Source organism: Onychomys torridus, chromosome 19 (assembly GCF_903995425.1).
Source record: "Onychomys torridus chromosome 19, mOncTor1.1, whole genome shotgun sequence".
NCBI classification, from domain to species: Eukaryota; Metazoa; Chordata; class Mammalia; order Rodentia; family Cricetidae; genus Onychomys; species Onychomys torridus.
The window spans coordinates 42733213-42748127 of NC_050461.1; the positions used below are offsets into that span (position 1 = coordinate 42733213).

At 36.3% G+C, this 14915-nt stretch overlaps 1 protein-coding gene across 2 annotated transcripts in view; it reads right to left on the bottom strand.

Moving 5' to 3' along the window:
- Positions 1-14915, bottom strand: part of Shprh (SNF2 histone linker PHD RING helicase) — a 70381-nt gene that overhangs the window by 17299 nt on the left and 38167 nt on the right. For both annotated transcript variants that reach the window (XM_036168669.1, XM_036168668.1), the window contains exons 17-25: positions 14627-14734; positions 13220-13362; positions 12269-12442; positions 11915-11977; positions 10658-10883; positions 8834-8977; positions 7510-7611; positions 5893-5964; positions 3345-3533 (exon numbers count right to left, since the gene is read on the bottom strand). In XM_036168669.1, coding sequence (XP_036024562.1) covers positions 3345-3533; positions 5893-5964; positions 7510-7611; positions 8834-8977; positions 10658-10883; positions 11915-11977; positions 12269-12442; positions 13220-13362; positions 14627-14734 — 1221 coding nt within the window. The remainder of the gene's footprint in view (positions 1-3344; positions 3534-5892; positions 5965-7509; positions 7612-8833; positions 8978-10657; positions 10884-11914; positions 11978-12268; positions 12443-13219; positions 13363-14626; positions 14735-14915) is intronic.

Below are 14915 nucleotides of genomic sequence, written 5' to 3' on the forward strand. Positions count from 1 at the left end.
CTGTGATTAATGTTTTCCCTGTGTAAGGATGAGCTGCCTCCTCTTACCCAGCAATGCCAATTGTGGCTGTTGGCATACCTGCAGCTGAAAGAAGAAAAAGAAGCGAAAACAATACCCTCTTTAGGAGAAGGGGAGAGAAATAAAGGAACATGGAGAGAGTAGGAGGGCCTGGGGAGGACAACAGTTTAGGAGTAGGTCAGTGACCACCAAAGCCTCAGGGCTGGCCAGTGGAACGCTCCAATTACCTACTTCATTTTACAACCCCTTGACCCATGCTTTAAAAACACATTCATCCAAAAGATGCAGAGATAGACCAGAGGATCCTTAGGTCATGATGACTTTCTCCTCACTTATCCTTTCTAAACTGCACTGTGTATTCACCCTTCCAGTTACCTGCTTACACTCTTGGATGTTTTACTGGCAGAACAAGTACTTTAAGACCATCATCATCATCACCATCACCACCACAAAGACACAGAGAGATATATTAATTTTTTAGATTTGTGGAAACATTGTTCTTTTGTTGTTTGACCCTTTTAAATAGAAAATGCTTATTTTTCTATGCTCTGCATTTGAGCATCAACATCACTCTCTTTGGTCCCTAACACAAATAAATTTGCATTCTCATGATCCTCAGGAAACTCAGTTACCCTCTAGTTCTATTCTTTGTTATCATTTATTGGACACTATCTTTTACTTGTTAAACACCTGGGTATATAATTTACAACTGTTATATACCTCAGATTTCAACATTATACGTAGACATTCAAGTCTCACCTCTTTTTATTTTTCTTCGCCTCACATATACCACTCCAGATAAAGACATACACTCTTACAGTTTGTTTGCTCAATAGCCTAACCTGTAGCTATTTGAATTCAATGAGATCTCTACTTTTTATAAACTAATACTCTATCTTCTCAAGGGTCTAATACTACAGATTAGCTTCCTTCTCCGTATCTTCAGTCTATCCTTTTTATTTTGCTGAGTGTTCACATGCACACACACATGCCACAGTGTACAATGTGGTCAGAGGACAACCTGGGGAATCTGCTTTCCTTCTACCTTGTAGGTCTCAGCATAGAACTGAGTTGTTATATTTGGAGCAAGTGCTCAGCTGTCTCACTGACTCCTGTGTATCCTTTTATTAGATCTTAAAGATGCTGAAAAATCTTTTATTTTGAACATAAAGAACTGACTGTCTACACTTGTGTCTGGTTAGAATTCTTGGTTTTCTAAGTTTACCAACAGTTGGTCATTTCCACTCGTTCATTTATTCAGTTCCTGTGCACGCCTTCATTTCCTGTTCTGCTATTTCTTTCGCACTCACTGAACTGAACGAGTTCCTTCTGAAGCCATCTCCACCGGCCACACAAGCTCCCATCACATGTAGTTCACCTCTCCTCCATCACTGGACACAGCTGGGAAAGCATTCCTTGCTGAACAACTGTCCCAGTGGCCTTGGCTGACAGTGTGTTCTCCCAGACTGCCATTCTTTAGTTCCTTCTCAGTCTCCTCTTCCAGCCTTCACTGTCCCTTCAGTCACCATTTAAAAGTTAACGATATAGAGCTTCACCTGAACATAACCTCTGCATTTCTTCCTTAGGTTGTCTTATTCAGCCTGTGACTTCAAAGATTGTTTATATTAGTGACTGAATTTCATATCTCTAACTTTGCATTAAAAACACCAAATAAATATTGAAATGTACTCCCTTTCAAACTTCTCCTTTGTAGCAGCAATGATACCTAATCTGGGGGATCACCAATGCCATACCTCCAACATTCTGTTGTATTGGAATACACCCACCTCTTTCCATCTCTGCTGCCATCAGCCTAAAGTTTCTAAAGTAGACAATTGCTGTGGCCTCCTAAACTTATCTAAATTTTTTCTTTTATTCTTTTCTATTCCTGCTAACTGATTTTTCTAGACTGTAGTATGAAAGATCGGGAAGCTTTAGAGCCAGAGTGCCCATCCCACCAGCCCTTCTATTGTATGTTCAGTTGTGCCCACTGCTCTGCAGCCACTCACTTCCATCTGAGTCATTTGTCTTGGTCTTTTCACATACTGGGTGTTCTTTTTCTGTCTGGGAATCTCCTCTCCACAGATCAGTTCCATCCTCTTCCTATGTTGGTTAATCCCCTCATCATTTAGATCCTGTCTACTTAATAGTCATTCCTTCAGAAGAGCTCAGGTTGGCTTTTATTTTGTAGTATTTATCATAATTATAAAAAAATATTTTGTTTAATGTCTGTACTTTTTGCTGTAACTCAAATTCCTTCTCCACATTCCCACCACCAAACTGTAAAACTCATAAGAATAGAAACCACATTTGACTGTGTATTGTATCTCCAAGGACTAGAATACTGCCTGGGGCACAGGATATATCTAACAAATATGCATGGAAAGAATGAATGGAAATTTGTTCCCACTGAACATACCAGAGAGCAATGAGATTGACACTTTAAACTTTACTCAAATATCAGAGGGGAAAAAAGCAAGGACCAATCTTTAATTTAACTGTAGGTTTCTTAGGAGGAAGAACACTCTATGGAACACCTAACTCTGTCAGTAACTTTAACTTGCCTCCAATTCAACTCAGAAAACACATTCCTAAAAAATAAGCATCAAGAACACAGAAGAAGGAATTAATGAGGAGGAGTTGGCTTCCTGCTTAAGCATTAGCTCCACTATTGTCTACTCTGCTCAGCCGGCCCCCAATGTCTATCACATTTACAGACTGATTTGCCTTTTGACCAAGTCCATTAGAAAAAAAAAATTCAAAAAGCACATGTAAGAAAAATAAGTAACAAACACCTAATAAGTGTTTTTTAATAAATGAACACACTTTGGGTAGAAAGTCCAGTGGATCTTGTTTATACACTGAATTAGGAATTTTTAAGAGTCTGAATAAAACCCGGGAAAGTTAGGATTATAAACTCAGTTCAGCTGTATTCTGAACTACCAGACCACAGTGTTTTAAAGCATACTGTGTCATCCTATGACAATCAACTAATGCCAGGAGCCCATCCACTTTCTTTTAGTTTGGACTAAATAAGAAGCAATTTTTTTTTTTAAACTTTCTAATGAAGAGAAATCGCATAAATGACAGGGAAGTGCATTCTTTAGCTCTTAGTGGGCATGACTGCAGTTAGTCATGTTGGTTAGTGTGTGCTGAGCTCTCTCCCACAGGGGAAAGCTGGTGATAAAGCTGTAGCCTCCTGGCAGTGTGTACAGTGAACAGTGGTTTCCACACTCACTAGTCAAGGTTATTTAATGTTTCCTTCATCAGATACTAACTGCTGTGGCACTGCTTTGACTGTGTGTGTGTCTGACCGTCTACTTTACCTTCACAGGGATGTCATCTTCTTGGTTTGCTTTCTCTGAGGTAAAGACATAGGAGACGTCTTTGTGTGATGTGGTCTGGCGGCAGATAGCACACTTGATGGAGCTTCGATGAGACCCCACACTGTACTGTTCAATTATAATAGAAGTGCATTCATTACAGAAGCAGTGTCCACAGGTCAGCACTGCCCACTGAGAAGAAAACACACATGACAAGTCTTGGTGAGAAGATGGTCTATGAGGCCTTCCTCTCCACAAACATAAACAGGGAGATGGCTTACAACTACAATTCCCCAGTATTTCATGTAAAATAATGCTTTCAGATGAGTTTTACACTAAGAAAATACATTTTCATAATTCTCAGCTTCACTTACCTTAATTAGTCAATTATTATAAGAACCAACTTCTCATTTCAGATTACTCCACTAGCACTCTAACAGCAGAAATGAAGAACTGAGAACAACATCAGTTTGGAGATAATACACTCACTGCCACGCAGTTTATTTACATTGAGTTGCTAACACATTTATATAGAAAATGAGATGGGCTAATGCTTCAGACTTGTTTTGAGTGACACAGGAACTGGAACTTTTGTGGGACACTCACTGCTCTTAGGCAACGGGGGTCTTAGCCTCTCAGCTGTGTTGGTTTTTATAGGATTTGGACATGTCTGTATTTGTACTGAAAGGGCCAGACAGTACTTTGAAAGGGGTCCAGGAATCTCCTTGGAAAGCAATCCGTATCAGGGAAGAATAAATTGGGATAATAGTGTGGTTTTAAAATAGTTCCTGAAAAAAAAGTTCATTTTGTTTCAGTTGGGAAACACATTTCCTATCTCCCGAGTTTCATCTCTGCTCTCAAGGGCTTAACTCAGAATCCTCAGACCTGTCCCATACAGGCTTCTTCAAACTGCAGCACTATTCAGTACCCTGTGGACCTCAAGTGACACTGGAAAGTTAGGATATTTATAAGACAGATAGGACTTCTGTGACTCACAGACATTCAACTGATAAGGTACAGAGCAAGATAGGTCCACCTTCTTTTGTAACAGGAAGAAATCACTGAGTCACCTGAGCACAGTAGGAATAACAGGACAGTCACTGAATTGGCTCTGAGAACAAACGGCAATATCTCTAACAGTATCAGCAGGGATGTGGGACACAGAGTCCCTCCAGCACGGGGCTAGAGTTTCATCACTATTTTTGTAATTCAATTTTAAGAACAGGAAACCATGGTAATACTAGAATTGGATAAAATAATGTATATAAAAAAACTTTAAAATTGTTAGAAGACAAAACAAAATTTCAGAGACAACTGAATTTCACTAAAGCTAAAATTTAAAGACACTGTTCTGACCGACCCACTCCTACTCCACCGTTCTGCTTCTTTTGGGGTGAAAACTTGAACCCAGAGCCAACTGCATGCTAGGCACACTCACTATCTCTAAACAGCCTCCAAGGCCTGACCCCTTACTTAGGAATATATTGTTTTCATTTAAATCAGAAATGATTACAACAATACAGTACTATATACACTTTCATTCTGCTGCTTCATGTTTAATGTGGTAGCTGTCCTTTTAAGATTTACAAAGTGTCTTTTGCAAAATTTTCTCTGTAAATGTTGGATTAAAAGGTTCTTTATTCTCAATTTATTGTTGATCAGAACATAGAAATGATATATTTAACTACACATTTCCACAGAGAAAAATCTATTGTTTAAGAGTAGGCTTATCTTTCAAATGTTCCAAAGTAACTCAAATTCTCAACTAGTTATGCTTGTTTACAAAGCAGAAGTAAGTCAGTAGTAGGACAGAAATATGAATTCTTGGAGAGCTAAAATGGTGCTGTCATGTCTGCAGGCATTGAACATGAACATGACAAGTGACTGTGCCTAATTCTTCCAAAGCATCTCAAAAGACCCAAACAAACAAATAAACAAAAACCCAAAACAACAACAACAACAGAAAACATGTAAGTTCTGCTAGGAGAAGCTATCCATCCTTTAACAACAACAACTAAGAAACCCACAGTAAGTTCTGCTAGGAGAAGCTGTCCATCCTTTAACAACTAATAAGAAACCCACAGTAAGAAGTTCTGCTAGGAGAAGCTATCCATCCTTTAAAGCTGGGATCGACCTGAGACTTTACTACTGTTAGGAGCTACACCACTATGCCTCCGTACTACCTTTCCCACTAAACTTGTGTTATATTATTTATACTTTGTTCAATTACCAAATACTTGAATGTGGCAAAATTAAGTTACTTAGAAACAGTATCTTATCTGGAAATACATTCTCAACTATGAATCTTTAAAGGAAAAGATAAGGTTGTTCACTTAGGGAAAAGATGGTTTAAGCATTTGTAGCCTTAAGCTTGTCAACTAAACCCTGGTCCTATCTCTACGATGAGAACTAAATACTCCTCTTTCAGTTATGAGAAAGCACATGTATGTGTGCACGTGCACGAGAAAACAGAGAGAGGCTGACTAGATGTAGAAGCCTTATAAACTGTAAGGTGTTTTATGACCTCATGTGATGCTTAATATAATTTTACCTGTTTTCCCAGCTGTCGAGCACAGATTGGACAAGGCTCTGGATTAATACCTCCTGATGTTTTGTCTTGAGACTATGGGAAAAAGGAAGAATCCCAAAACATGTTAGCCATGTTGTTATATTTAGAACTTGATGTGTGCTTTGAAATTCCTATGTACAAGTATGTATTTGGTAATTTCAATCTGATTTATCTAATTAGTGAGAAGACCTAATATTTTATGTATTGCTTAATACTATTATTTCTATAATTTATTCAGGACAAAATTAAAGAAAGGAAACCATTTTTTTTTTTAAACCAGACCTTAAAGTATTATGGTACTATATTTGTGATTACAATTAAAAGCAAAATTAAAATCAAAATACAAATAGGTAAATCTTTGAAAATTTATCCTCAGACTACATTTTATCATAAAGAAATATGAATTATTAACTGCTATGATGACACACAACTTTACTCCTAGCACTTGGGAAACAGAAGCAATTGAATCAGGTGTTCAAGGTATCCTGATGGAGCTCTGGTTACATAAGACCATCTATTTCTCATCTTAAATAAAAGGCCCCTTAAATGTCACAGTAGAAGTGTACACTTATAATGCACATGTAGAAGTATGTACTATAATGCATATGCAGAAGTGTGTACTATAATGTATATGCAGAAGTGTGTACTATAATGCACATGCAGAAGTGTGTACTATTATGCACATGTAGAAGTGTGCACTATAATGCACATGTAGAAGTGTGCAACTACAATGCACATGTAGAAGTGTGCACTATAATGTATATGTAGAAGTGTGCACTTATAATGCATATGTAGAAGACAGGTGTAGGAAGAGGCTGTGATTTAGTACAGTTCTATATTAATATTGTTGCTTCTAAGCATCTCTGCTTGAATCTCACAAAGCAAATAACTGGAGAACAGTAAATACTTGACTTGAGACCTCTGTGCCTAAAAATTCTATCAAACTGTAAAAGATTTTAAACACTTCCTTAAAATTCTCATAAAATTTTCAAGTTTCAGAAAGTCAGCCAGATGGACAAGCTTTAAAGCTGAGACAATATCATTATATTGAATAGAAGATTACTAAATTTTTCTTTCTGGTTTCACTAACCAAATATTCACTAAGATCAAAACAAAACAAAAATCTTTAACATCTAAGTGGTAATAGAAAAATAAAATAATACTCTGAATTGCACTTAAAGTCAGTAACTGTAAAGACCCAAAAATTAGTTTATATAGGTATTTAAAAGAGCTGAGTAAATTATTTCATTTTAATATTAATCTGTTTTAAATCACATAAAACAGATCACCTACAACATGGTGGCTTAAAGTAATTCACCATATATTTCTCACAATTCTACAGGTCACCTGGGTACTTTCTGGGATAGGTTAGACTGATGGGGACAGGGTGCTCCTGGAGACACAACAGTTCATGGCTAGCTAGGCAGAAGATGGGGCAGAGGATCTGTAGAGTCATTGTAGACAAAACTACTTTTGACTCAGATAACACAAGCAAAATGTTTGTACTATTCATTACAGGACTGATACTTTAAGTGGAAACTATCACTAAAGTGGTTCTTGAAATATAATATGGGGAAGGGGCACTAAGAGACACAATACCTTCTCCAAATTTGTCAAGTAAAGAAGCTGTCCAAGTTTTTTCTGAAGCTGTGATGTAGCAACAGCTTTATCATTGACCAGTTTTATACGGTTCTGTTCAACCTAGAAGCAAACAAACAAAAAACTTATTCTCTCTCTGAACTATATTAAACATGCATAATTCTGAATGCAAAGTCACGTCTTCTCTTATAAAAATCCATTTACACATTAAAATTCAATTTTACAAGATGACTACTGAAAACACTTTGAAAGGACTTCTTTGTTTTACAGACGAAAGAATTCCATAAAGTTCTTTTAAAAGGAAACATCATGATGTATAGGAAAATTGGATAAAAATCAATCTGAATTCTATTTCTGTGCCACTTCTCAATAATTCATGTATGGAATGAAAATAATGACATGATACACTGTTGAAAGTGGTTTTGTGACAGCCAGGAAGACTATCCCTGACTTTCTTCTTCCCCTTCTGGAGTACATCAGAAAGAAAGAGAATTACTGAGAGGGAGTTTCCTTAGTGTTGATTTTATCTGTAGTGCTGTAAATTTTGCCTGAAACACACATTAGAAGAAAAACATCACTGAGAATTCATACTAACAGCATAAAACATAATGAATTATCTTAAACTTTTTCAAAATTATAGTCTAAATGCTTTACAAAAAGAGATCCATGTAAAGCATTAAACTCTCCTAAAGGATAAAAATAAAATTTTTGTTATGGAACAGGAAAGAGTGGTAGAGTTCTGACTGAATCCTGACACAAATGGGGATTATCAGAGTTCACATTATAAACACCTTCTATTAGGAAGACGAAGAACCTACAGAATAAAAGTTTGTGGTGTCTTTTGAAAAACATGTTTTCCAATTCTGGTAAAACTGAGGCTGTATAAAATACTTCTCTCCATCTCTAAGCCATGCAATGGTGGTGTACACTTTTAATCCCAGCACTTGGGAGGCAGAAGCTGGAGGATCTCTGAATTTGAGGCCAGCCTGGTCTCAGAGTGAGTTCCAGGATGGCCAGGGCTACACAAATCACAAATCAAAAGAAATAAAAAAAACGTTTAAAAGTGACCAAAAATATATTAGATTTGAGGCATAGAAAGTGGTAAGAAACAGATGAATGTGCAAACAAAATGTACCCCAACAGTGGACACACTAAGCATGCATCATATATGAACGGAACTGCTCATTTCTGACCTAAAAAACTGTTTCCTATGGCTCCTACTTATAGCAGTAACTATTTCTAGAAGACACCACTGCTTTGACTTTATGTCTCCTGTGCATCTTCGATTTTGCTGTGGCCTTTCTTGTGATCTATTCTCAACTACCTCATGTGGTTCAATGATGTGATGGACAGGTGGGTTTGGCTTTGGTTCCTTGGGATGGCGCACTCTTAGTCGCTCTGTAGCCATTGCAAGTTCATCAACAGCAGACACACGATTTCTCAGGGTCATCCAGTATTCATGAAGTAACTGAAGGGAAAGATAAAGACAGTGGCAGGACCCAGAATTCCAATTGTCCAAAGTCGCCAAGATGTACCTTGAGCAAAAGGCTTCAATGAGGCCTACATTTCTGCATTCAATGTTCAAGGAAATGTCATTCTTTAGGCTAATTCAGGATGAGGACATAGGAGAAAATAACCCTGTAGGATGCTGCTCCTGCAGTTTTTCATGAACAGAATACCTTTTGTGGCGAGATAAAGCTCTACATAAACTGATACTAGATTTATGTGATCACCACTGTTTTTGTCTTAAAATATTTTTATATTATATTCACATATTCAAAATAATTTATATGTGGTAATTAGATTACTGAAGTAAATGACTGAGCACACACTATTACACCATCAAACTCAAGAGTTAATCAGACAAATTCCTTAGAAAGTCTTAATAGCATCATTATCTCCCTATATTTCCTCCTTCAAAGCCAAAGAGGCAATTTCCATTATTAATTACTATCAATTATCACTATTCATTATTATTTATTAATTACTAGCAATTAGTATTAATACCATCTTTCATTAGAAAAATACTGTACTTATACAACTTCTCCAAAATTTATAAAAATGTTATTGATCACTATAAATATTTTGATAAGCTTTCTTCACTAACATTTTGAAGTAGATACTAGTTGACAGATCTAGCAGTAGCTCATTCATTTTTCATTTATAAAGGAAAAGTGTACAAAGATGGAGAGAGGCATGATAAGCACTCATCTAGACACAGAGCACATGGCAAGACTATGCTATAGAAAACAATACAAGAATGACAATGTTTTCCTCCATGGTATACTGTAATGGATTGTAATGTTCATGTGCTTTACATTTATAATAGCAAATATGATGAACTAATGATTTCAACCTTAGAAAAGTAACATTCCTCAATTTATCAAATGTATGAACTGGCATTTTAGACAATGTATCTTCTCTTATTTGACACAAAATTTTTTATTTTGCCTTAAAATATTACATGGGAATATAACAATATAATTAAAAAATATTTTCTCTCACCTTACCCATTTCACATGCAAAGATCAAAGATAAAAATTTAAATATGAAAAATTGTTTAATAATCGAAAAATCCCAAAAGCACATCTCATAGAGTTATAGTGCAATGGAATCAGTGAAGTATAAAACTAAAGACCAACTTACACTGTATCCATTGCAATGGTTTCCAGATTTCCATCTTGAAAAGTACCTACTATCTTCCCCAATATTCAAAGTTAATACTGATGTTCAGTTGTTATTCCCTATGCAAAAATGAAATAAAGCTATATATTTGCTTCATAAAACAGTTGTAAAGGGGGCTGAAGAGATGGCTCAGTGGTTAAGAGCACTAGCTGCTCTTCCAGAGGTCCTGAGTTCAATTCCCAGCAACCACATGGCAGCTCACAATTGTCTGTAAAGCCAGTTCCATTAAGATCTGACACCTTCACATCAATGCATATAAATTTAAAAAAGAAAGAAAATGTATATAAACTAAAAAAAAAAAACAACCCAAAAACCCAGCTGTTAAGACCCAGCTAATAGAATAAAACACACAATTAAACAAAGGTTTATGAATATTAACTCCAAGTGTCAGTTTAATAATTTTTGTTTACTAATTTAATAAAAAGAATTTGCCAAATATCATTATCCTTTATTATAACTGTACCTTATACTCCTTCTTCCATGCCTCGAAGAGATCCATTGAAACACTTCCTTCATCTATATATTCAACATCGAACCTATGTGATCTTGCAAATGACAATATTGCTTTCATAGACCGTTCTGTCTCACTTATTGCCCACAGGCCCCGGGTAGTAGTAGGTACTCTATCATCCACAAGTCCTTCTTCATCTTCTATCATTTCTTCAAAGATTGCAGTCTGGCCTTTGACTCTGAAAAGATACCAGAACCAAGCAATTTGAACTGCTGCCAGTAACTAGCAGAGGGATGCCATCAGGACAAAAGAGGTTCAGTAGCTCTGTGGCAATTTTCACATCAATAAGGTAATGCTTCTAGGTCTCTTAAAAAACAACAGCAATTCTGAAAATTGTCTTGTGCTTTTTTTGCTTTGTTTTATATTTTCGAGACAGGGTCTCTTGTAGTTCAGACGAGCCTCACATTCACTACATAGCAGAGGACTCCTGAATGCCCTTCCTTTAACCTTCAAAGGTTAAGATTACAGGTATATGTGATTTGCCTAGTGTTTCATGAGCACAATCCAGGATAACAACAAAAACCAAACAATAACAACAACAAAAACAAAACAAACACACACAAAAAAACACCCAACAACAACAAAAATAAAGAAATCTCTGAAGTCATTCTAAATTACATTCTGAGAAAGCTGAGCCACAACCATTACCAGTCATTAAAAACAGAAGAAAAGACAAGGTGGCACAGAGCACAGGCCACAATCTTAACACAGTCATGTCTACATGCCTTAAGTACAGCAATCTCAGCACTCGGATAAGGTCTCTGATGAAGACAATACCAAGTGCTGCTGTTCTTACTGGGTACTTACTGTGTATTAAGCACTTTGCTAAATAGTTTATATGTATTTCATTATTTAGTACTTAAAAAAATGTAGGGTAACTTGTTACCTTCACTTCACGGGGTCAGAGAGGTAATTTGCCCTTGTCAGTGGACAGGGAATTGAGTTCAAATCCATCAGACGACTGAGCCTGGGATCTTACAACTACTCTCAACTGCTCTTCATTACCGTAATTACAGACTGTCCTTCATGAACATTTAGGGGTAACTTCTAATGAAAAAATGGGGCATGTTACATGACAAACAGTTATTAAATTGATTTAATACAGGAAAAATATAACAAAGGTCATAATAGAAAATAGAGTCACATAATCAGACATTCAATCCTTTGAAATGTTTGTTTTTTCTCATGGGTAATAATCAGTGAACTTACGTGTTAGAAAATAGCTTTGATTCATACTCTGTGAACAATTCATCAGCTTTACAAAAGACGCAGCTGAAAGTGAAATATTCACAAATATTAACAGCAATAAGAAAATTTCTAAAAGAAAGCTTAGCATTTTGTATTTTATTTTTCTAACAAATGAGAACTTAAGAAAAAAAATAAAAATAACATGGTTGTCAAGCATATAATCCTTGATTTGCTTTATTTTAAAAATACATTTCTACATCTGTCTGAATTAAGAGAAAATGGTTCAACTTATAAACAACTATTTCTTGCCTCAGATCAGATCAAATGTGTCTTCCTGGAAAACACTGTACCCTGCATGACTTCCCTGCCACCCACCAGTTCAGAGGGAGTCTGGCTGGTCGCAGGTGGCAGACTGTTGCAGACTCAATCACATCACGGGATGGAGGTCTCTCCAGCTTCTTCACAGCCTCTCTCACTAACTTCTGGACCTTACTGAGCTCTTCCATTTGTGTTGTAAGTAAGAACTGAAGACCTCTGCAGTCACGGAACCTTATTCCCATCACCAGCACAGCACATCACACAAAGGAAGTAACAAGAAAATGTTTGTCAATCATATTGTTAAACTGTCAAATTAATTAATACACTCACTGAGACTTCCTTTCAGAGTACCCAATGGTACCTACCAGTACTCAAGGTTTAATTCAATGCATTGCCTATCACAAAAAGATTGCAAAGAGTTTAACAATTCTATTCTTGGGAACTAAAAAAGAGCATATAGTATCTTTCAAAGATCAGGACTAATACATTCTAACTTTTAAAGGCTGGATCCCTATAGCTTTATCTTCTGACAGTCTTCCTATTTGGAGAATGTAGACTACAGACTAAAACAAAACTGAGAAGAAAAATGGATGCATATTTATAAAAATGTAATTAAGTCAGGTGTAGTGGTACAAGCTTTTAATCCCAGCACAGGTAGGCAGAGGCAGGTGGATCTTCAAGTTGGAGAGAATATAATTAGTTTGGGGCAGGGCTACTTAGAGAGGTTATGTCTCAAACCATCAAAAAGAATAAGTATGAAACAACAGCAACCAAGAACAGACCCTACAGGCTCAAACAGAAGAATGTTTCAAATGGTTACTCTAAGGAAAAAAGGGTCTCTGTTTTAGATTTAATATCTAATATTTTTGTTTGAAATACTCAACAAAATTTGAAAACCTACACGTTCCTAAGTATATGTTGGGACACTGACCTGCACCTCCTGATACCAAATGATCTAAACACTGGTGATTAATTATACACTGATTCTGTTTTGTACTATTTTCTTACTTCTCTGACATAGAGAGCTTGTCAGTTTGCTGCTTGTAGTTACTGCTTATTTCATTTCGCACCCGCTGAACAAGTTCCTCATCAACAGAAAATTCCATTGCTCTGTGGATTACATTCAGCCACCAAGGAGAATTAGAATGGATCTGGGAAAAAGGCCAAAATTAATCAATTAGTAAATATATTTAGCATTCACCAAGAAAGGTGATGTGAAAAATTGAAAAATATTGATAAGTTCTGTTCTCAAAGGATAATAACATATAAATGTATGTATACTGTATTTACATTATCTACATCACACAGAAAGACTCACAAACTCTGTATATACTGGGCAAATATCTCTTTTGTATTTGTAACAGGAGAGTTGCTCTTTGGAATACTCTGGATAATGAGACTTTATATAAAACTTATGTATGAAAGCTGCATTAAAATGTATTTTAGCAAAAAGAAAACTCAGTTCTGTCTAAGTGTAAATAAAGGGCAATACTCAAGAAAGTAGATCTAATCAATGACTATCAAACTGGATTCCACTGAATAAAAACAAAATTATGACTAGATACTAAACAATTAATGAATTAGGATGTGTAACACATGGAACAACTAATAAAAATTCTAAGTAAAAGACAATGTATTTGTGTTGCCTCGTCTTAGATTTTGCTCTGGTGTCATAAAAAAGAAACTCAGAAAGGACAAATGGCATCTAGTCTGTGAGGATAAAACCTGTGCTTCTAAATGTGGGGAGAGACATAGCAAATATCAAAAGGAGGTTATAGAAGTCTTTATACTTTCTCCAAAGGACAAACGATTATTTACCCAACATAAAAAGGAATCTACTACAGTTTAAAAGAAATAAAACTGAACCTCAACAAAGTTGACTCAACTACCTACCTGTCCACTCCAGAACAGACACTACTAATTATAAATAAACTTACTTTAGTGGTTTTAATGAGAATGCCCCCACAGGCTATTATGTTTGAATTCTTGTTCCCAGTTGGTAGAAGTGTTTGTTAAGGACTAGGAGGTGTGACTTTGTTGGAGGAGTTACATCACAAGGGGAAGACTTTGAGTTTCAAAGGACGTGCTCCATTTCTAGTATACTCTCTCTCTCTCCACCTTATTCTTGTGGATCAAGACATGAGCTCTCAGCTGTTTGGGCCTTTGCTCTGTCTTCATGGACTCCTTAACCTCTGAAACCATAAGCCCAATTAAACAGTTTTTTTCCCCATAAGTTGCCTTGGTCATGGTGTTTTGATAAACTGTAGAAAAGTAACGAAGACATCTGTGTTGTGATATAGGCACTCAACAGGTGCTAAGAATTCAAAAGGGAAAAAAAGTTCAAGATTCCCCCTAGCAAAACTGATCCAAAATGTTACCTGGGGACAAGCACACGAAAGCCCACCCAAGAGGTACCTTCCTTTGGAGCTCCCGAATGGACTGCTGCACAGGCTGCAAGGCTTGCTGGGCTTCAGCCACCTCTGTGTTACACTTGCTCATATAGTGCTCTCGAAGCTGCTTGGCCTGTGTTGAACAGAAAGTCAATATAAACTTCTGAACACAACTTAGTGTCGTGTTTTAGTACCAATGTGGTCACTCGATACATATAGTTCCTTGACTTAAACATAAAATTCCATGGTGTAAAATATATAGTTGTTCTAGAAATTTCTAAGATATACAATGAAAAGAACAAAATTGATATGTC